The following is a 21,644-nucleotide window of genomic DNA, read 5'->3' on the forward strand; positions in this document are numbered from 1 at the left end:
AGTTCTTTTTGAAAGAAATTAGACAGGGCCGAAATCTGGACTTTAATGGATCCCAATTTTAGGCCCATAGTCACTCCTCACTGTAGGAAGTGCAGAAATCGACCCAGCTGAAATTCTTCTGTTGGGGCCTTCATAGCCTCACACCAAGAAACATATTTTCGCCATATGCGGTGATAATGTTTTGCTGTCACATCCTTCCAACCGGAATGCCCTTTTCCATCAGGATCCGGCGTTCAACCGCCATGCCGTCAAACGCAGCCGCGGTAAGTCTTGGAACAGACAGGGCTCCAGCTGCAGCAGGTCCTGTCTGAGAGGCAGAGGCCAAGGGTCCTCTGAGATCATTTCTTGTAGTTCCAGGTACCAAGTCCTTCTTGGCCAATCCGGAACGATGAGTATAGTTCTTACTCCTCTCTTTCTTATTATCCTCAGCACCTTTGGTATGAGAGGAAGAGGAGGGAACACATAAACCGACTGGTACACCCACGGTGTCACTAGAGCGTCCACAGCTATCGCCTGAGGGTCCCTTGACCTGGCGCAATATCTTTTTAGCTTTTTGTTGAGGCGGGACGCCATCATGTCCACCTGTGGCCTTTCCCAACGATTTACAATCAGCTGGAAGACTTCTGGATGAAGTCCCCATTCTCCCGGGTGGAGGTCGTGCCTGCTGAGGAAGTCTGCTTCCCAGTTGTCCACTCCCGGAATGAACACTGCTGACAGTGCTATCACGTGATTTTCCGCCCATCGGAGAATCCTTGTGGCTTCTGCCATCGCCATCCTGCTTCTTGTGCCGCCCTGTCGGTTTACATGGGCGACCGCCGTGATGTTGTCTGACTGAATCAGCACCGGCTGGTTTTGAAGCAGGGGTCTTGCCTGACTTAGGGCATTGTAAATGGCCCTTAGTTCCAGAATATTTATGTGTAGGGAAGCCTCCTGACTCGACCATTGTCCCTGGAAGTTTCTTCCCTGAGTGACTGCCCCCCAACCTCGGAGGCTTGCATCCGTGGTCACCAGGACCCAGTCCTGTATGCCGAATCTGCGGCCCTCGAGAAGATGAGCACTCTGCAGCCACCACAGCAGACACACCCTGGCCCTCGGGGACAGGGTGATCAGCCGATGCATCTGAAGATGCGATCCGGACCACTTGTCTAACAGATCCCACTGAAAGATCCTTGCATGGAACCTGCCGAATGGAATTGCCTCGTAAGAACCTACCATCTTTCCCAGGACTCGCGTGCAGTGATGCACCGACACCTGTTTTGGTTTCAGGAGGTCTCTGACCAGAGATGACAACTCCTTGGCCTTCTCCTCCGGGAGAAACACCTTCTTCTGTTCTGTGTCCAGAATCATACCCAGGAACAGCAGACGCGTCGTAGGAACCAGCTGCGACTTTGGAATATTCAGAATCCAGCCGTGCTGTTGTAGCACTTCCTGAGATAGTGCTACTCCGACCAACAACTGCTCCCTGGACCTCGCATTTATAAGGAGATCGTCCAAGTACGGGATAATTATAACTCCCTTCTTTCGAAGGAGTATCATCATTTCGCCCATTACTTTGGTAAATACCCTCAGTGCCGTGGACAGACCAAACGGCAACGTCTGGAATTGGTAATGGCAGTCCTGTACCACAAAATGGAGGTACACCTGGTGAGGTGGGTAAATGGGGACATGTAGGTAAGCATCCTTGATGTCCAGTGATACCATGTAATCCCCCTCTTCCAGGCTTGCAATAACCGCCCTGAGCGATTCCATTTTGAACTTGAACTTCCTTATATAAGTGTTCAAAGATTTCAAATTTAGAATGGGTCTCACCGAACCGTCTGGTTTCGGTACCACAAACATTGTGGAATAGTAACCCGTCCCTGTTGAAGGAGGGGAACTTTTATTATCACCTGCTGGAGGTACAGCTTGTGAATTGCCGCCAGCACTACCTCCCTGTCCAGGGGAGTAGCTGGCAAGGCTGATTTGAGGTAACGGCGAGTGGGAGACGTTTCGAATTCCAGCTTGTATCCCTGAGATACCACTTGTAGAACCCAGGGATCCACCTGTGAGCAAACCCACCGGTCGCTGAAGTTCCGGAGACGGGCCCCCACCGCACCTGGCTCCACCAGTGGAGCCCCAGCGTCATGCGGTGGATTTAGTGGAAGCAGGGGAGGATTTTTGTTCTTGGAAACTGGCTGTATGGTGCAGCTTTTTCCCTCTACCCCTGCCTCTGGGCAGAAAGGACGCGCCTTTAACCCGTTTGACTTTCTGGGGCCGAAAGGACTGTACCTGATAATACGGTGCTTTCTTAGGCTGTGAGGGAACCTGAGGTAAAAATGTCGACTTCCCAGCTGTTGCTGTGGAAACGAGGTCCGAGAGACCATCCCCAAACAATTCCTCACCCTTGTAACGCAAAACCTCCATGTGCCTTTTAGAATCCGCATCACCTGTCCACTGCCGAGTCCATAATACTCTCCTGGCAGAAATGGACATTGCATTAATTCTAGATGCCAGCCGGCAAATATCCCTCTGTGCATCTCTCATCGATAAGACTACGTCTTTAATATGCTCTATGGTTAGCAATATAGTGTCCCTGTCAAGGGAATCAATGTTATCAGACAGGGAATCAGACCACGCTGCTGCAGCACTGCACATCCATGCTGAAGCAATAGCAGGTCTCAGTATAGTACCTGAGTGTGTATATACAGACTTCAGGATAGCCTCCTGCTTTCTGTCCGCAGGCTCCTTTAAGGCGGCCGTATCCTGAGACGGCAGTGCCACCTTTTTTGACAAGCGTGTGAGCGCTTTATCCACCCTCGGGGATGTCTCCCAACGTAACCTGTCCTCTGGCGGGAAAGGGTACGCCATCAGTAACTTTTTAGAAATCACTAGTTTCTTATCGGGGGAAAAACACAAAAAGACAATTTGAGTGAGTGCGCTGTCAGCGGCAGCCGGTATAGGGATGGTAAGTCCCTAAACAGTAATACAAAGCAGAGAGAAATATACTGGCGCCGGCTGGATCTCAAAAATGAAAGAACGGAAACAGTTGTATCAATTAAAAAATAAAATAATACTGGCGGGAAAGGGTACGCCATTAGTAACCTCTTAGAAATTACCATCTTTTTATCGGGGGAAGCCCACGCTTCTTCACACACTTCATTCAACTCATCTGATGGGGGAAAAACCACTGGTTGCTTTTTCTCCCCAAACATAATACCCTTTTTAGTGGTACCTGGGTTAATGTCAGAAATGTGCAACACATTTTTATTGCCGTAATCATGCAACGGATGCCCCTTGTGGATTGTGTATATGTCTCATCCTCGTCGACACTGGAGTCAGACTCCGTGTCGACATCTGTGTCTGCCATCTGAGGTAGCGGGCGTTTTTGAGCCCCTGATGGCTTTTGAGACGCCTGGGCAGGCACTGGCTGAGAAGCCGGCTGTCCCACAGCTGTTATGTCATCGAACCTTTTATGTAAGGAGTTGACACTGTCGTGTAAAACCTTCCACATATCCATCCACTCTGGTGTCGACCCCGCAGGGGGTGACATCACATTTATCGGCACCTGCTCCGCCTCCACATAAGCCTCCTCATCAAACATGTCGACACAGCCTTACCGACACACCGCACACACACAGGGAATGCTCTGACTGAGGACAGGACCCCACAAAGTCCTTTGGGGAGACAGAGAGAGAGTATGCCAGCACACACCACAGCACTATATAACAGGGATTTACACTAACACAAAGTGATTTTCCCTATAGCAGCTATACAAATACAGTTTGCGCCTAAATTTAGTGCCCCCCCTTTCTTTTTTACCCTTTGAGCCTGGAAACTGCAGGGGAGAGCCTGGGGAGCTGTCTTCCAGCGGAGCTGGGAAGAGGAAATGGCGCCAGTGTGCTGAGGGAGATAGCCCCGCCCCCTTTTCGGCGAGCTTCTCCCGCTCTTATATTAATATTATGGCAGGGGATTTTTGCACATATATAGTTTATTAGACTATATTATGTGCTGTTTGCCAATGTAAGGTACTCTAATTGCAGCCCAGGGCGCCCCCCCCCAGCGCCCTGCACCCATCAGTGACCGGAGTATGTGGTGTGCATAGGGAGCAATGGCGCACAGCTGCAGTGCTGTGCGCTACCTTAATGAAGACCGGAGTCTTCAGCCGCCGATTTCCAGGACGTTCTTCTTGCTTCTGGCTCTGCAAGGGGGACGGCGGCGCGGCTCCGGGACCGGACGACCGAGGCTGGGCCTGTGTTCGATCCCTCTGGAGCTAAAGGTGTCCAGTAGCCTAAGAAGCCCAAGCTAGCTGCAAGCAGGTAGGTTCGCTTCTCTCCCCTAAGTCCCTCGTAGCAGTGAGTCTGTTGCCAGCAGATCTCACTGAAAATAAAAAACCTAATAAATACTTTCTTTACTAGAAGCTCAGGAGAGCCCCTAGTGTGCAACCAGCTCGAGCCGGGCACAGATTCTAACTGAGGTCTGGAGGAGGGGCATAGAGGGAGGAGCCAGTGCACACCAGTAGTCCTAATTCTTTCTTAGAGTGCCCAGTCTCCTGCGGAGCCCGTCTATTCCCCATGGTCCTTACGGAGTTGCCAGCATCCACTAGGACGTCAGAGAAAAATGAGTTTGTGTTAAGAGAAATATTGGTTTGTTTAAATAGCCATAGGATGTAATTCATTCCCAGAGGTTTTGTCCATAAGTCGTGCACTGTTATCGTTTTGGTGACAAGTGACCAATCACTGCTTTATTTATTAATCTCCACCCAGCATGACGAGCATTATGATGCAGAATGGCCGCAGACTGGCGCTTGGAGCTCATGTGGGAAGCTTAAGTGCACTGAGGTCATGTCTCTATATATTCCTGACACTTAAAGTGCCGCACAACTTGGTTTATCCTTATATACTGTATATATATTCTAATATATGAAGCTCCTTGTCTGCTGAGATATTAATTCACATTAAACATACATGTTAGAAGGCTTATACAAACGAACCATATGGTAGGGAAGACTGAGTACCTGTAAGCATAGATGTTGTGAGTGGCACTAGCAATTTTCTTGTTCTCATATAGTTTATGCAGCACTTTTTTAACCTATGGTATTAGAATAATAGGTTATTAATGAAGAAACAAAAAGACACAAATAAATATAAATACAGACATTCATGATGACACTATCATATAAGTCTGCTGGACTCAGCACTATCAATGTGTTATAGAGCTGCCTCTTGTGACGTGGAAGGAACCAGGGGAATCTATAACTCTGAGCTATGGGTTTCAGGGATGTAATTACTTGACTAGAGATCCTCCCAAACAGTGGTGTAACTACTGCCCCCGCAGCGACTTGGGGGCGAGGGGCTGCGCCACTGATTTAGCGCAGATTGACATGCGGACGAGCGTCCGCATGTCAATCTGTTCTCACTAACCCTCCCTGCTGTAAAGAGGGACACGGAGAGCACAGCGCGCGCCTCTCCTGTGTCCCTCCTGCGTCTCCGGCGGGTCTAATAAAGGAAGTGCCGTTCATGAGCTCTGATTGGCTCACGAACCGGCACTTCCTTTAACAGACCAGCCGGAGACCCAGGAGGGACACAGGAGAGGCGTGCGCTGTGCTCTCCGTGTCCCTTCTTCACAAAACAGCGGGGGAGCGCGGGGGGCGGGGCACTGGGGGAGCATATGTGGCACTGAGGGGGCATATATGGCACTGGGGGGGTGTATGTGTACCTGGCACATGGGGGGGGCTATATTTGGCACTGGAGGCACGTGAGTACCTGGCACTGTGGGGGAATATCTGGCACTGGGGGCATATGTGGCACGGGGGGGGGGGGGTATATGTGTACCTGGCACATAGGGGGGGGGGCTATATTTGGCACTGGGGGCATGTGAGTACATGGCACCGTAGGGGAATATCCAGGGGCGGTGCAAGGTCTCTATGCACCCTAGGCAAAGCTTCAACCCGGTGCCTCCAGGGCCGTCTTTTTGTATGGGCTCAATGGGCACTTGCCCAAGGGCCCCAGGGGTGTAAGGGTCCTAGGCTGATAGCTGAGGGTCCCCTCTTTCCAGGGGTACCAGATTTTTGAAAATCGACACTGGGGAACCAAAGATATTTGACTTCAAAGCAGTGGTCGCCTTTTGAGCCTGTTACTTGCTCTTCCCAGCCAGATATCTCAGGTTCTGTCTGACTTAGAGGTTTTCTGAGGGTATACTCCAAAATCTGGGACTCTCCCCTTTCACTGGCAGCTTGTATCTACTATGCCCAGAACCAGAGATATCAGCCTTCCAGCAGCTGGTCCCTGCTCCAGCTCCACACGCCTGGTATGCCTGGTATGCAGTTTTTTTTTTTTAAATAGAGTAATTTTTATTCAACAGCGATTTTATATATACAGACATTACAGTGTACACTGGGAGGCACATTGGGATTACACGTTGTTCAAAGCATTGTTGTCACCATGGATATACGTATACTTAAACTAATACGAATGACATTTCCCCATTTTACAGTTCCCGTGCATATTTCCCACCATATACATATTTTCTGAAGTCTGTAACCAGGTCGCGTTTCACATACTTAACATTTTGTATTTCCTCCCGCCCCCCCAACCAGGACCTGTATTAAAAAATTACCCCGTCTGTCAGGCCCTTGATAGCCCCCAACCCCTCTACCCCCAAACAAACCCTTTAACTAACTTAAGCCTAGTTACCTAACATGCGTGATGTGGTGTGGCGACCAGATATGTAAACAGCTATAATAGATGAGAGATGGAGGTCCGGCTCTGCGCCCCGAGGCCCAGATATCACACCGCGGCGAGGGTCGGTGCCTCTAAGTCCGAAGGGCAAGGGATGAGTATGTGGAAGTGATCCAAGGAGACCATATCTTCTCGTATTTGGTAAGGGCATTATACTTCATGTATACATAACGTTCTTTTGTTAGAGTATCATTTATCAAACCTTTGAAAGCATGTATCGTGGGAGGTCGCGGGGCCATCCACGTCCGCGCGATGCACACCTTTGCAAGGGCGCACATGTTGCGGGCGTACAAGTCTTCCCAGCGGGACCCAGAATCGGGGTCTCCCACCCCCAGAATGCAGAATTTCGGAGTCAGCAAGCTCCTCTGTATCCCCGTATGTTCCAGAATCGACCCGACCCCGGCCCAGAACACCTGCAGCAGCGGGCATTCCCATGTGAGGTGCCAGAATGTACCTCCGGCAGCCCCGCACTTGGGGCAACCGCCAGCGCTATCTGTCCTAAATCTGGCCAGCCTGCTCGGTGTCATGTATGATCTATGTAGAATAAAAAACTGTATCTGTTGAAACCGCAGCGATTTGGTGACCTGGCTCGGGTTACCCAGAGCGCCCTCCCAGTCTTCCCCGTCCATGGGACCTACGTCACTCTCCCATCTCTCCCTAAGACTTGAGAGCGGGTCTGCATGTGTCGTTTGAAGGAGATACGAGTAAGTGAAGGAGATCACCTTAACTCGGCCCAGTGAATGTAGGAATGCTTTCATGGGGAAGGGGGAAAGCGTTGGGGCAGAATCTGCGAATTGCGCTTGCAGGGCATGTCTCAGTTGTAAGAATCTATAGAAGTGTGAGTTCGGGAGTCCAAACTCCTCTTTCAATTGCTGAAATGATTTTAACGTGCCATTGCTATATAGCTGGGACACCGAAACTATCAAGTACGGAGCCCATACCTCCTCGCCCCCCAGGGACCCCAGTTCACTAAGCAATCTGGAGTGCCACAGGGAAGTGTCCGGGTCCATTCCCTCGTACCCAAGTAGGGCCTTCAATGCCAACCATATCTTCATAGCCTGGAAGACAATAGGAGGTGATAGTCTGGAAGGGTTACCCCCCGCCAAAACCTGTGCCGGGGAAAGACTTGGGTAATAGCATCTAAGGAACGCCCGGCCTAGTCCATCTTCCTCCCCTCCTCGGAGCCACATGCCAATGTGTGATAGCTGAGCAGCATAATAATACAGTTGGAAGTGGGGTAATGCCAAGCCGCCGTCCCTTTTTTGTCTGGTAAGAGTGGATAATTTTATTCTGGACCTTCTATTGGCCCATATCAAGGACGTCAGGACACTATTTAATTTTCTGAAGAACGCTGGAAATATGTAAACAGGGGACTGCAATAGAACATACAAAAGTTTAGGCAGCACTACCATTTTAATGAGGCCGACTCTACCCGTCATTGTCAGTGGCAGCTTGCACCAAGCTCTCGATTTGCGCACAATCATCTGTACCACAGGGTCAAGGTTTAGGGGCACAAAGTCCGATGGGTCATTGGTAACCAGGATCCCAAGGTACTTAAACTGGGCTGTCCAACACAGCGGTAGGGATATTTTCGGGGACTGGGGGGGGGAGCCCATAACGGGCATGATAAACGATTTGGTCCAGTTTATGCGGAGACCCGAGTACCTACCGAAGGTCTCTATGACCCGCAACACAATGGGCATATCCACCGCGTAGTCTCGAAGGAATAACAACAGGTCATCCGCATAAAGGGCCAATTTGTCAGTGCAGGGACCCGTACTGATTCCCTTAATGTCCGGGTGTGACCTAATCAAACAGGCCAGGGGCTCCATGGCAATGGCAAACAGGGCAGGAGAGAGGGGGCATCCCTGTCTGGTGCCCCGTGTCAAAGGGAATGAGGAGGAAATGTATCCATTCACCAGGACCCTGGCGCGTGGATTCTGGTATAGCAGTTTGACCCATTGTATAAAGTTGGGGCCAAAGCCCATGCTCCTCATAACTCCCCACAGGTATGGCCACTCAACACTATCAAAAGCCTTGGCCGCGTCCAATGAGACCACGACCTCGTCAGAAGGGAAATCATGAGGAGCCTGCAAAATAGTGTACAGCCTGCGCAAGTTAATGGACGTGGATTTCCCAGGCATGAAGCCGGTTTGATCGGGATGGATTATGGATTCAATCACCGTGTTTACACGGACCGCAAGAATTTTCGCTAAGATCTTAGCGTCTGTGGGGATAAGGGAGATCGGCCTGTATGACTCCAAGAGTTTAGGGTCCTTACCAGGTTTTGGAAGCATTATTAGAATAGCCTCGGACATTGAGGGAGGAAGGCAGTCAGCGGCATATATGTTGACATACATGTCTAGTAGTTGAGGTCCAAAAAACTTAATGTACTGTTTATATAGTTCCGTGGGAATACCGTCACTACCCGGGGATTTGCCACTAGGAGCCGCCTCAACCGCCGACACCACCTCCTCCAAGGTCAGAGGCGCATCCAGAGCGTCCCTATCCTCAGGGGAAAGTTTAGAAAGGGGGATGTTTGTCAGGTAGAGGTCTAGCTCCTCCCCGGAACATGTCAGTCGACTGTTGTATACCTCCCTAAAATAACAAAGGAGTAGCTGTGCAATGTCGGGGGTGTTATCTGTAATGGAGCCGTCGGCGCCGAGCAGCTGTACTATTGTGGTCCCAGGCCTGTCGTAATGCACTAGGTGGGCCAACAAGCTACCTGGTCTGTCCGCCTGCATGTATATATTATTGGCCCTAAACAAGAGGGAGCGTGCATTTTTGTCTGAGAGGTGAGCCAGCCAGGCCCCCTGAGCCGTCTGCCATCGGGCCTTCAGCGCAGGGGTGCCCTCAGTCAGGTAGCGTGTCTCCAGGTCCCTGCACTCTGTCTCAAGCTGTCTTTCTGTCGCCCTGCGAGCCACCTTGCAGGCAGCAATTTTGCCAATTAAGGTACCTCGCATATACGCCTTGAATGCATCCCAAACTACCGGAGCCGGGGCCGTGTCTGCGTTATCCGCGAAAAATCCCTCCCATGTGGGCGCTAATTCTGGGCATTCGCCCAGCTGGGCAAGCCAGGATGGATGCAATCTCCAGTATGACTGTCCCCTCTGACATTCCCCTGCCAGTGACAGCACCAGGGGTGAATGATCGGATACCCCCCGTGCCTCGTAATGAGCGTCCGTCACGCCGGGCACAAGCTCCGGTGAGACCAGGGCCAGGTCGATTCTGGAAAAGGAGCCATGTGTACTCGAGTAACAGGAGTATTGCTGAAGGGTAGGATTACGAACCCTCCAGACATCTACCCACTGCATACTGTCTAGGAACTCTGCAAATTTAGATTTGGGAGGAATCAAGTCGCCCCCCGCTCCCTGTCTCGAAGGAGTCCTCCATCTGTCCAAAGAGGCATCCAACACAGCGTTGAAGTCTCCCAGGCAGATGACAGGAGTGTGGGGGGAGGAGGCCACGAATGAGGCAGCCTTTTGCAGGACATCGTATGAGAATGGGGGGGGAACATACACAGACAATAGGAAAAAATTTCGTGAAAACAGTTTGCACTCTAGAAATACGTATCTACCATAAGGATCTGTGTTTACCCTAATCATCTCGAACTGTACAGTCCTCCTTATCATCACCGACACCCCTCGGGAATAAGAGGAGTGTGAGGAATGATACGCCCACCCCACCCAGGGCCTGCGGAGCGATAACAGCCTATTCCCCTCCAAGTGAGTTTCACTCAAGCAAATAATATCCGGGCCATATTTCTTGATCATTTTAAATACTAGGGAACGTTTAACTTTGTTGTTGATGCCCCGGACATTCCACGCCAGAAATTTCAAGGGAGGCATGTCAGTCTAAGTATCAGCAGGGGCGCAGCTCTATTAGCAACCACCCGTCCAACCGATGTTTCGCACCTATAATCATATCGCCCGCAGGCCCCGAGCCCCAAACCGGACCCCATAAAACAATACAGGCCCACCACACCCTCCAATTGACAAACAAATAGGCTTCTTAAATTCAAAATGAGCAACATAATGACTACTGAGAGGCCAACGGCGGCCCCCAAACTTCCCCCCACCCCGTATACCTCCCCGAACTGTGGTATACCCATATCCCTAACTAAACTCTAACCTTGGAGATCCCAAGGCCTACGGCAACACTGTACCAGGTGTACAGATCAATCAACCCCAATACAAAAACCCTTTTGTACGTTAATGTCACTTCTCAGCAAAGTCCAGAACTATTAAGCTAGAGGAAGCTCCCTGGACTTATACTTGCGGAGTGTTGGCCCATATAGGAGGGCGACCCGGTGTCAGTCTGGAGCCAGCTGGCGGTCCCCCGGAGCATACCTGTCCAGCCAGGACGCCGCCTCCCTCGGCGAGCCGAAGAACTTTGTCTCCCCGTCCGCCACTACGCGGAGCCTGGAGGGGAACAGCATCGAGTAGGGCAGATTCAAGTCTCGAAGACGTCTTTTGATGGGAAGGAACTGGGCCCGGTCTTTTTGAACGTCCGCTGCAAAGTCCGGAAATGCCGACACCCTGATTCCATTCCGGAGTAGGGGGCCCTTCACACGGCCCAGGCGCAGGACAGAGTCCCGATCCTTGTAGTGCAGGAACTTTGCAATAAAAGTTCGTGGCGGGGCGCCTGGGGGCAGGGGCCGGAAGGGCACACGGTGAGCCCGCTCCACTGCAAACTGGGAGGTGAAGGATTCCGCACCATATGCCTCTTTTAGCCAGGACTCCAGGAAATCTTCAGGGTTTGCCCCCTCCTCCTTTTCGGGGAGGCCCACGAATCTCACATTGTTTCTGCGGAGTCTGCCCTCCATGTCCAGGAGTTTAGTTTGCATTGTCGCGACTTGCTGTGTGACTGCAGACACCGATCTCTGAAGAGGGCCGCTGAGGTCCTCCAGGTTGGAGACCCTTGTTTCGGTTTCGCCCACTCTCTCCCGTATTCGCTGGACGTCCTGCCGCATCAGTGATAGATCACACTGTACCTTCTCCATTTTGTCCGACAGACGTTGTTCGCTGGCCGCTATAGCCTCCAGGACCTGCTGGATGGAGGGAGCGGGTGGTTGTGTATTCGCCCCCGAGTCGGCCCCGGCCGAGGGATCCATTCTGGCAGGGGGGGAGGCCTTAGGTGATGGCTGCGTCGACTGGGTTGCAGGCTGTCGTGCGAACTTCTCCAATTTAGCAGCGGCAGCGCTCTGACCACCCCTCACCATCGTATCAATGCCCAGGACAGCTCAGAGTCTCGCTATTCAGTGTCAAGAGGTATAGCAGGAGGGTGAATGCAGTATCAGCAGCTGCCAGGCACTGGGAAAGCCGGCTGCCAGGCCAGTGGGAGAAGGGGGGAACCAGGTGAATTCAGTAGTATGTAAATGTAAATCCAATATGTGATGTTCCAAGGGTAAAGGCAGAGGAAGGCAGCTGGGGCCAGTCCAAGCTCCTCCAGCCCAGCACAATCACACACTCACTGCACTCTGCTGTAAGGAAGAAGGGAGGAAGCTGCAGGCAAGATGGCCGCCCAGCACCTTTATTATTCACTCCTCTCACCCTGCTCCAGGCCTCAGGGGAGCTGATTTGATCCTGTGTGAAGCCCTGGGGGTGCAGGAGTGAGGTGTCGCTGTCCCCAAGAGCCGCCAGCCGCCGTGTCCGCCTCCGGCGCGGGATCGCGCGCGCGCGCGCACACGCGCCCGGCAGAGCTCCAAAACTGAGGCCGGGGATTGAATTGCGGCCTAGGCCCGAGGTCCGGGCGGCCGCTGGCGCGAGCCGGAAGCGCTCGTTTCAGGCAGTGACCGTGCCCGCTGCCTCCCCAGTACTAATAGGCAGGAGATGGGACCAGGGGAGACCGCAATATAGAGCCCCAGGATGGTTTCAGGATTTTTATTCCAGGGAGCTCCTCGGTCCTGCTGCCTAGTCCCTTGCTGCCGTGGCCACGCCCCGCCTGGTATGCAGTTTTATATTTTCATTGGTGGATTGCTCTGGCTCCTGAACTCTGATCCCTAAGTCCCCAGTACCTCCTGAATGGTGTCCCCAGTACCTCCTGAAACGTGTCCCCAGTACCTCCTGAAAGGTGGGACTCTCTAGTTTTTTATTTCATTAAAAGCTAAGAAATGTATTTCCAGGAACAGGAGAAATCTGCAGTCAAGCAAGCTGCCCTCCCACTGGAAAATTATGAATATTAAGCCCACTCCACTATGCACCCCTCCCCTGTGTATTAAACACCCCCTACCACCCTGGAGTCATGTACCAGAGCCACTTCATTTAGCCCAATGCCCCCTTCTACAGTGTAGTGTTCTTCCTCCCGCCCCATCTCCCACCATCTGTACAGTAAAGGAGTAATTAGCAGATATTACTGCTCCAGGTCCTACATGTTGAGTGTAAGATAGAACATCCCTACAGGCTGCGGGACATCAAAGCTGCCGCTGATAGCACCCCCTACCCCTACCCCTGGAGGACCGGTAGGGGCTCCAGTGCATTGCTTTGCCCAGGGGCCCACTCTGATGTTAAGACGGCCCTGGGTGCCCCCAAAACTGCAACCCTGCAGGAGGTGCATCAGGGCTATGAGGAGCAGCCCCTTGGGAGCCATAGTTACATCCGCATCCTATGTGCCTTCACATGACTTGATGTTACTCATGTCGGCACAGAGGAAGCACTGAGACACTATGTGGTACAGCCTGATAGTGGTAGCTGCACTTGATTAGACCCGCAGCAGAAGCCATCGCAGTGTAAAAGATGGAGGCCGCATACAGAGACATCCTTCAGTTTTTTGCTAGATGAATTCAGTGGCGCCCTCCAGGAGCTGGCACCCCTAGGCAGCCGCCTAAAGCTGACTAATGGTAGAGCCGGCCCTGGGAATATCTGGCACTGGGGACATAGGTGGCACTGGGAGCACAGCCCTAGCAACAAGCACTACCCCCTAGCAACGAGCATGACACCCAGTGCATGAAACCCCTGGCAACGAGCATGACACCCAGTGCATGAAACCCCTGGCAAAGAGCGTGACACCCTGAGCATGAAAACCCCTGGCACCGTGCATGGAACCAAGAGCATGAAACCCCTGGCAAAGAGCAGGTAATTTAAAAGTAATTAGAAGCCTTACTGTAGGACTTAATGTGTAATGGGCATTACGGTGTGTGGTATAATGTATCACGGACATTGCCAGTGTGTGTCATAATGTGTCACAGGCATTACGGTGTGTGGCATACTATATCACGGGCATTGTGGTATGTGGTATAATGTATCTGGGGCATTGCAGTGTGGCATAATGTATAACGGGCATTGCGGTATGTGTCACAGGCATTACGGTGTATGGTATACTATATCACGGGCATTGTGATATGTGGTATAATGTCTCAGGGCCATTGCAGTGTGTGGCATAATGTATCACGGACATTGCGGTGTGTGGCATAATGTGTCAGGCATTACGGTGTGTTGTATACTATATCACGGGCATTGTGGTATGCGGTATAATGTCTCAGGGGCATTGCAGTGTAGCATAATGTATAACGGGCATTGCAGTGTGTGGCATAGGGTATAACGGGCATTGCGGTATGTGTCACAGGCATTACGGTGTATGGTATACTATATCACGGGCATTGTGATATGTGGTATAATGTCTCAGGGTCATTGCAGTGTGTGGCATAATATATCACGGACATTGCGGTGTGTGTCATAATGTGTCGGGCATTACGGTGTGCTGTATACTATATCACGGGCATTGTGGTATGTGGTATAATGTCTCAGGGTCATTGCACTGTGGCATAATGTATAACGGGCATTGCGGTGTGTGGCATAGGGTATAACGGGCATTGCGGTATGTGTCAGGCATTATGGTGTGTTGTATACTATATCACGGGCATTGTGGTATGTGGTATAATGTCTCAGGGTCATTGCAGTGTGTGTCAATGTGTCACAGGCATTGTATGTGCTATAATGTATCAGGGGCATTGCAGTGTGTGGCATAATGTATCACGGACATTGCTGTGTGTGTCATAATGTGTCACAGGCATTGTATGTGCTATAATGTATCAGGGGCATTGCAGTGTGTAGCATAATGTATAACGGGCATTGCGATTCCTGTCATAATGTGTCACAGGCATTACGGTGTGTGGCATAATGTGTCGGGGGCATTACGGTGTATGCATATTGTGTCATGTGCATTATTGTGTGTGGCATAATGTCTAAGGGCTATTGCAGTATGTGGCATAATGTATACTGGGCATTACTATAAGGAGGAAAAATGACAAATAATGTAAGGGGCATGAATCAGGATTATTTTTCTTTTCTGTGGTGGCTAACGTCTGGGCGTGCAGGTTGCAAAACTGGGGTATAAGGTAGTCTTTTCCTGCAATGCCACGCCCCTTTATGTGAAGCCACGCCCATTCCAATGGAGCCACACACCCTTTTTCGGCGCGCGCATATTTGTCCCTTTAATAGTGCCAATTATGGGGAAAGGGGGGGGGCGCCGAAGAATTTTTCGGCTTGGGGGAGAAAAATTTCTAGTTACGCCACTGCTCCCAAAACTGCATTCCCCACCACCGCACCTAATATGGAACAATAATGTCAGTACTTTATGCCGGCTCTTCTCAGTTCAAGTACAATCTATCGTCTGATGTATCATTCTGACGCGGATCGGAAAGATATATCATACACATAGTATAGTGTGTACCCCCATTCGTTGTTCCCGGCTGTCGCTCATTAAATCTGTAGGTGCTGCATGTCCAATGGAGCGAATCCACAGCTGACGCAGAGTAGTTTCATGCAGCATGTAACGCTACATTGCGCTGTTGTACAGCAGATCATTTAGTGTGTATGGTGGAAGCAATGCAGAATTACATCAGAAGGTGTGTACCCAGCTTAAGATTCCAAACGCATATGAATCCAGCTAGCTAGGAGTGTACCTGCAGCCATTTCCCACTGCCATATACTGTACCACACTCTGGAGACACAAAATGTCTCACCCTATAGACACATCCTACGTCGCACTCCTTTGAAATGCTCCCGCTGAACTGTCTCTGGATCTATATCTAGCCTAGTTTTAACTAGCAGTTTGGTTTTGACTGTTCTTTTTGCCAACTTAGTACAAGTTCAGATCTGAAAAAGTCATCTCATCGGCTATCCAAAACACGGAGCTGTATAGCCAAATAAGATGATGTTTTCAGATCCAACTGTAATAGAGTAAAAAAACCAAACTACTCATCTCTACTTTTACCATAGGAGCATAGGGAGGCAAAGCCAGTATAAACAGACCCCAAAATAGTGACCCATTGAGCAGTATGACAAATAATAAGGAAAAAGGCCAAGTAATTAGTCCTCAGTAAACTAATGCTGGGTACACATTGGACAAAATATATCGTCCAAGCGGATGGATGATATATTGGTAGCGAGCCAGTGGGTGTGTACACCCATGTCCGAGAACAATGTCCATCTGCAGATATATTGTCGCATCTGGTTGTGTACACAAGCGACCTGCTGGCCACAGGGAATGACTTCACAGCTGGCGGGAAAATATGAATGCAGTGTATTTGTTACCAGAATCTGCAGTTCTGTCGGCACAATGGCAGGCCCGCCATCAAGTCAGCTAGGTGTGTACCCAGCTTAAGAGTACATTTTGTGTCCTTCCAGTAAGTTTTCTGCAGTTTATTTCACATGTGATTGGCCTCTAGTTTACAAAACAAACTGGCACTTGAAAATGTCTGATCAAAGTGATTACACTAAATAATCTTTAAACAGTGAACAAGAGTAAGGTTACAGGGAGGAATGCATACTCTGTATAACAACACAAACCCCTTTTCAGTGTGTGTCTTCTAAAACCACTTCAATATTATTTTGTTGAGTGGCATATGTCATGCTGATCCAACAGTATTCAGAGACAGCGGGACGGATTCTGAGCATTTGTGGAACAAACTCTTGAGCCCTTCACATTTTAGTGATGTCTCGTATAAGGCTGCATAGAGGTATTTTCCTCTGCTACTGCAAGTTATTGATTTTACGGCAGCTGGTAGCCTTTACACACGCTATTAGTGTACTTTAGTATGGAGGGTGCGCCTTCTGTAACTGATGATATACAGTATGTGATGTCTGGTATGGACACACACACACATATTTCTGTGTAAATAGAGAATGGTCATCCAGGATGATATTAGTGTGTGTGAGTCCCTATCCGCATGACTCACATTATATTTACTTTTATTTTATGTATATATGTATATAGTAAGTAATAAAAGTTCATCTTTATATAGTAAAGATTTAACATAAAGAGTGCCCCCACAAAGAGTACTTTCCAGAAATCCTAAGTCTTTATGTTTAGTAGTACCCCCTGCTTCATTATTTTTACAATAAAAATAATAAATGATTTATTTTCTTTCTTGCTTTTTTTTTTTTTTTTTTTAAATACATTTATCAAGTGCTACTAGGAATAATGAGAACATATGCACAGTTCTCAATCATACTAACCTGGCCAGGGGTGAGCACAGGAGCTAAGTGTGCCTGAAATGTGCTTCTTCTGTCACTGATTGGCTCCCCATGTGCTATTGTTGGGGCCTCTTCTTCTACACCTACAAAATAATGAGAAAACAAGTAATAAAACACATTTTCCCTATATTTCACTACCGATAACAATCACAAGACACCAGTGATCACATTGCTAATGTAAGCTTAGGGCCGAGTGAGGTTTGTTCATTGGGAAATCACCAGCTCTTCTTCACACACTTTATACAAATAATTCCTTTGCTACAGTAAATTAATTCCACATTGCTTGCTGATCTATACATCTTATAAATGAGAAAGTCTGTTTGTCTAATTTCTATAAACTCTGAAACCACTGAACTGATTGCGACAGGGGGATGTGGGATGGACATATATATGTGTGTGTGTATTATAATGACAGAAAGACGATCTGTTCAAAGAACATGAACAGGACTATTTTTTCCTCCTAGTCTGTATCTGTTTCACGCCACATCACCTCACATAGAACTATTTCATAACAACAGGGACATTTTATAAAATAGATATACCAATCTTTTCTGTGCGGTCACTCTCTGAAATACACACGCCTTGGGTGGTTGAACACACTCGGCCTTCAGCATCATGTATCGTTGAGCTTGAATAAGAATCACACTGATCTGAAAAGTTGCTGTTTGCACATATTGATTGATGGCATCTAATCTTGACTAACTAATCCTTATTTAGAACAGCGAACTCTAGCAACTGGATTTTATATATTTTTTAAAATGATTTATTTGTATTTTGAGTCAGTGACTGGACACAATTTATATCTATCTAACATCTTATAAATGAGAATGTCTGTTTATTTGTATTTGACTATGATAAACTCGGAAACCACTCATCTGATTGCGATGCGGTTTTCACCACTGCATAGGTAATTTTCCCAGCCAGGTCTTTGGTCATCAGTGGGTTGTGGGCAGGGCTCTATGGGAGAGGTCCTCTGCACTGCTTACTGTTTCATTTAGTTGACATTTCACAATGGGGGTAATTCCGAGTAGATTGCAGCATCAAATTTGTCAGCAGTTGGGAAAAACCATGTGCACTGCAGGGGGGGCAGATATAACATTTGCAGAGAGAGTTAGATTTGGGTGGGTTATTTTGTTTCTGTGCAGGGTAAATACTGGCTGCTTTATTCTTACACTGCAATTTAGGTTTCAGTTTGAATACACCCCACCCAAATCTAATCTCTCTGCAAATGTTATATCTGCCCCCCCCCCCGCAGTGCACACGGTTTTGCCCAACTGCTAACAAATTTGATGCTGCGATCAACTCAGAATGCCGGCAGGGGGGCTAACGAGACAAAGCCCCCCGTGGGGCTTCACTCGCCGCAGGTTTTATTGTCCCTCTATGGGTGTCGTGGACACTCATAAAGGGGGAATCACCTAGGTCGCCGGTACTCCGGCGGCAGTATATTACCTCCTTCGGGATCCCGGCGTCGTTATTGAGACAGCTGGGATCCCGATGGGCGGTATGTTAACCGCCTACCTAGATAACTACTGGGGTTAGTTATCTGTTTTCTTGTGGTCCCTCTGCTGTATTAGCTCATTTGCTTTGCTGCCGCTCAATCCTGCTCCCTAACCACTGTGTTTGACATAACGGAGACAACAAGTATAAAATACCTTCTAAACTCTCAAAGTGCTCATTAAGAACTGCGGTAGCAAACAAGTCATTTAATAATTCAAAACTGGATCCAATATCATCATCAACAGCCTCAGTTTCTTCTGTTGTGGGTTTTGTACTTGGACCTGCAAGAACATAGTTGTATAACTTACTACAGTATAGCACCATTCATTTTACAATAGTAATGAAAAGAGCATCTACATATATGTCTTCATACACCTAGCCTGAATACACCATTACATGAATTGGGGCAAATTACTCGCCATGGATAGAAAAATATTCTTATCTACGTGTCCTGATCTGAGAGTGTCAAGACAAAGACCAGTAGACTGCACCAGTAGACTGCAGTGATTCATTTTATATGCGACACTTGTATATCTGTTCGCGACTGAGTCTGCATACAAAGCACATGAAACGTAACGCAGAAATAAAAAAAGCCACGACTGCTGCATTGTTTCACTTTGTATGCAGAGTCGGACTCCGTTGCACACAGATATACATGTGTCACATATCAAATTAATCAGCACAGTCTCCTGGTACGTCTTATGTATCACCTAGCGACAAAAATGCATTATTGGGCGAAAGAGATTTGCACGGGACCTGGTGTGCAGAGAGGGGATGGTTGGCAGAACTGCAGCAATACTGTATGAGGACACATCTGTAACAGCATTACTTCTCTATCATCAGTAGGTTCTCTATTGCCCTTTCATTCATGTATTAGATAGCATCATGCATATAATAAATATAAGGTATTTACTATAATACAGTATGCTCCATATGAACTATGCTCTCTCCCAAGACAGCTTCCTCCTTACTTCATGGCAGTAGCTGAGCAAAGCAGCACATACTGTGTAAGAAGGTTTGCACAGCTACAACAGCACACACATGTTCTCTCCTGGAAGTAAAAGTCAGAAAGGAAATGTGCCCTGTATGACGTGCTGTATCTGGCTAATTGCATAGCCCATAACTCCTGCTGTGCCTGTACGCTACCTGGAGGGACCTTGCTCTCGGGGCTGTTGCTGGGGGTGGAGCTGGAGACCCCTATACTCCCACCATGCACATGTGGGTCATATATGGTTCCTAAAATCCCCGCTGATATCCCTATATGCCTGCTGTCTGACCTGAGGCTGTATTCCTCCCTGGTCCTCCGCCTCTATTGAATTACCTCACAGCCGTGGTGGACTTTTGGGTGGCCGACCACACTGCATCTCTGGCTCTCCTGTGGCGCCCTGACTTGTGGTACTGCCGTCTGGGTGCTGTGATCCTGAGCCCCTTGCAGTCGCTGCCGCGGACCTTGGACACTGCTGAGCTTCCAGGACATTGCTGAACTGCTCTCCACTGGGGTCCTGCTTGGTATCATAGTCGTGCCCCCCCCCCCCCCCCTTTTTTTAATATATATTATCCCAATTATTTTTTTCTTTCTTTTTACTCCTTTCTTTTTCCTGTTTCCTTCTATTGCTTTACCCTCTTCCCTTCTGTAGCTCTATCTCCCATTTCCATTCATTTGTTCTCACTTGTTTTCACCTGTTTCACCATACTCCCTTTATATAGGCTGTAATCATATAGATTTATATACTGACGGTGCCTGTATATTTTTTCGTATACATCTTTATATTTATTTATTTTTATATATTTATTTATTTTTTCCTGCCTCAGTCGTTCTGTTCACAACTGTCCCTTTGTGATATTCACCACTTCGGTGTCAACGTTATTTCCCCTACACTGTCTGAGTCTGTTCCTCATTAGTTACTCTGTAGGTAGGGGGTGTGATACTCATATATTGTAATGTGAAATTTTACTTATCCCTTTGGGGCGTTATACTTTACGATTTCAGATGTGTCTCATCTGATACTTCTATTTACTGGTGAACTGTGTTTGATCCTTCTGGATCTTCCCTTTTAGGCACTTAATAATTGATGGAGAGGTTTCTAAATAGGACCGTTTCTGACAATATGGTCAGAAGGAAGTCACATAAGACCGGTGGCTCTTCCCCTTCTCATTCGCAACCCGCAACGAATATGGCTGGGAATCTTGACCCCGCACCCCAACCTGACACGATGCCCCCGGTGTCCCAAACTGCTAAAGAGATTCTTTCGGTACTCATGCCCCATATTGATAGGAAATTAGACGAATTTAGGGATTCGTTTCAGTCCACCCTACGAGAAGTGGCCTCACATACTTCAAGAATATCGGAGGTGGAGCAGAGAGTTAGTGACTTGGAGGACACGGTCCACAATGTGGAGTCCTCGGCTGACTCGTCCATTGGCATGATTCGGGAGCTCCAAGAAAAACTAGACGATCTAGAGAATAGAAACCTTCATTTGATAGGCATCCCGGAACATGTCAAACCCTCCCTCCTAGGAGACTACCTGGCATCTCAGTTGGTCCCTGCTCTTTGTATCTCTGACAAGACAGAGTTTCCCCAGGTTGAGAGAGTTCATAGGGTGGGGATTGAGAGGGATGGTCCTAATCCTCCTCCCAGACCGGTGGTGGCCCGCTATTTTGATTATAGGATGAAGGAAATTATATTACGAGCATATAAGAAATTGAGCAAATTGGTCATTGACGGTAACCGTATCTTGATTTTTCAGGATTTTTCAGTGGTAGTTACCCAAAAACGCAGGGCATTCTCACCAGTTTGCAAATTCCTAGTGGAATCGCAAAAACGTTTTGCCCTTCTTTACCCTGCCAAGTTGAGGGTCACTGATAATGGCCGTACCTTATTTTTTGATGACCCGGACGAGGCCCGTAGACATTTTTTGCCCTCTCCCTCCCCACTGGGTTCACCAGTAGTATCCCT

General features: G+C 48.7%; 1 protein-coding gene across 4 annotated transcripts in view; it reads right to left on the reverse strand.

Moving 5' to 3' along the window:
- The window catches only part of IMPACT (impact RWD domain protein), a 94,189-nt gene that overhangs the window by 24,580 nt on the left and 47,965 nt on the right, over positions 1 to 21,644 (reverse strand). For all 4 annotated transcript variants that reach the window (XM_063923605.1, XM_063923604.1, XM_063923606.1 and 1 more), the window contains 3 exons: positions 18,844 to 18,969; positions 17,174 to 17,274; positions 4,994 to 5,067 (listed from right to left, as the gene is read on the reverse strand). In XM_063923605.1, the coding sequence (XP_063779675.1) occupies positions 4,994 to 5,067; positions 17,174 to 17,274; positions 18,844 to 18,969 (301 nt within the window). The remainder of the gene's footprint in view (positions 1 to 4,993; positions 5,068 to 17,173; positions 17,275 to 18,843; positions 18,970 to 21,644) is intronic.

Source organism: Pseudophryne corroboree, chromosome 5 (genome assembly GCF_028390025.1).
Source record: "Pseudophryne corroboree isolate aPseCor3 chromosome 5, aPseCor3.hap2, whole genome shotgun sequence".
NCBI classification, from domain to species: Eukaryota; Metazoa; Chordata; class Amphibia; order Anura; family Myobatrachidae; genus Pseudophryne; species Pseudophryne corroboree.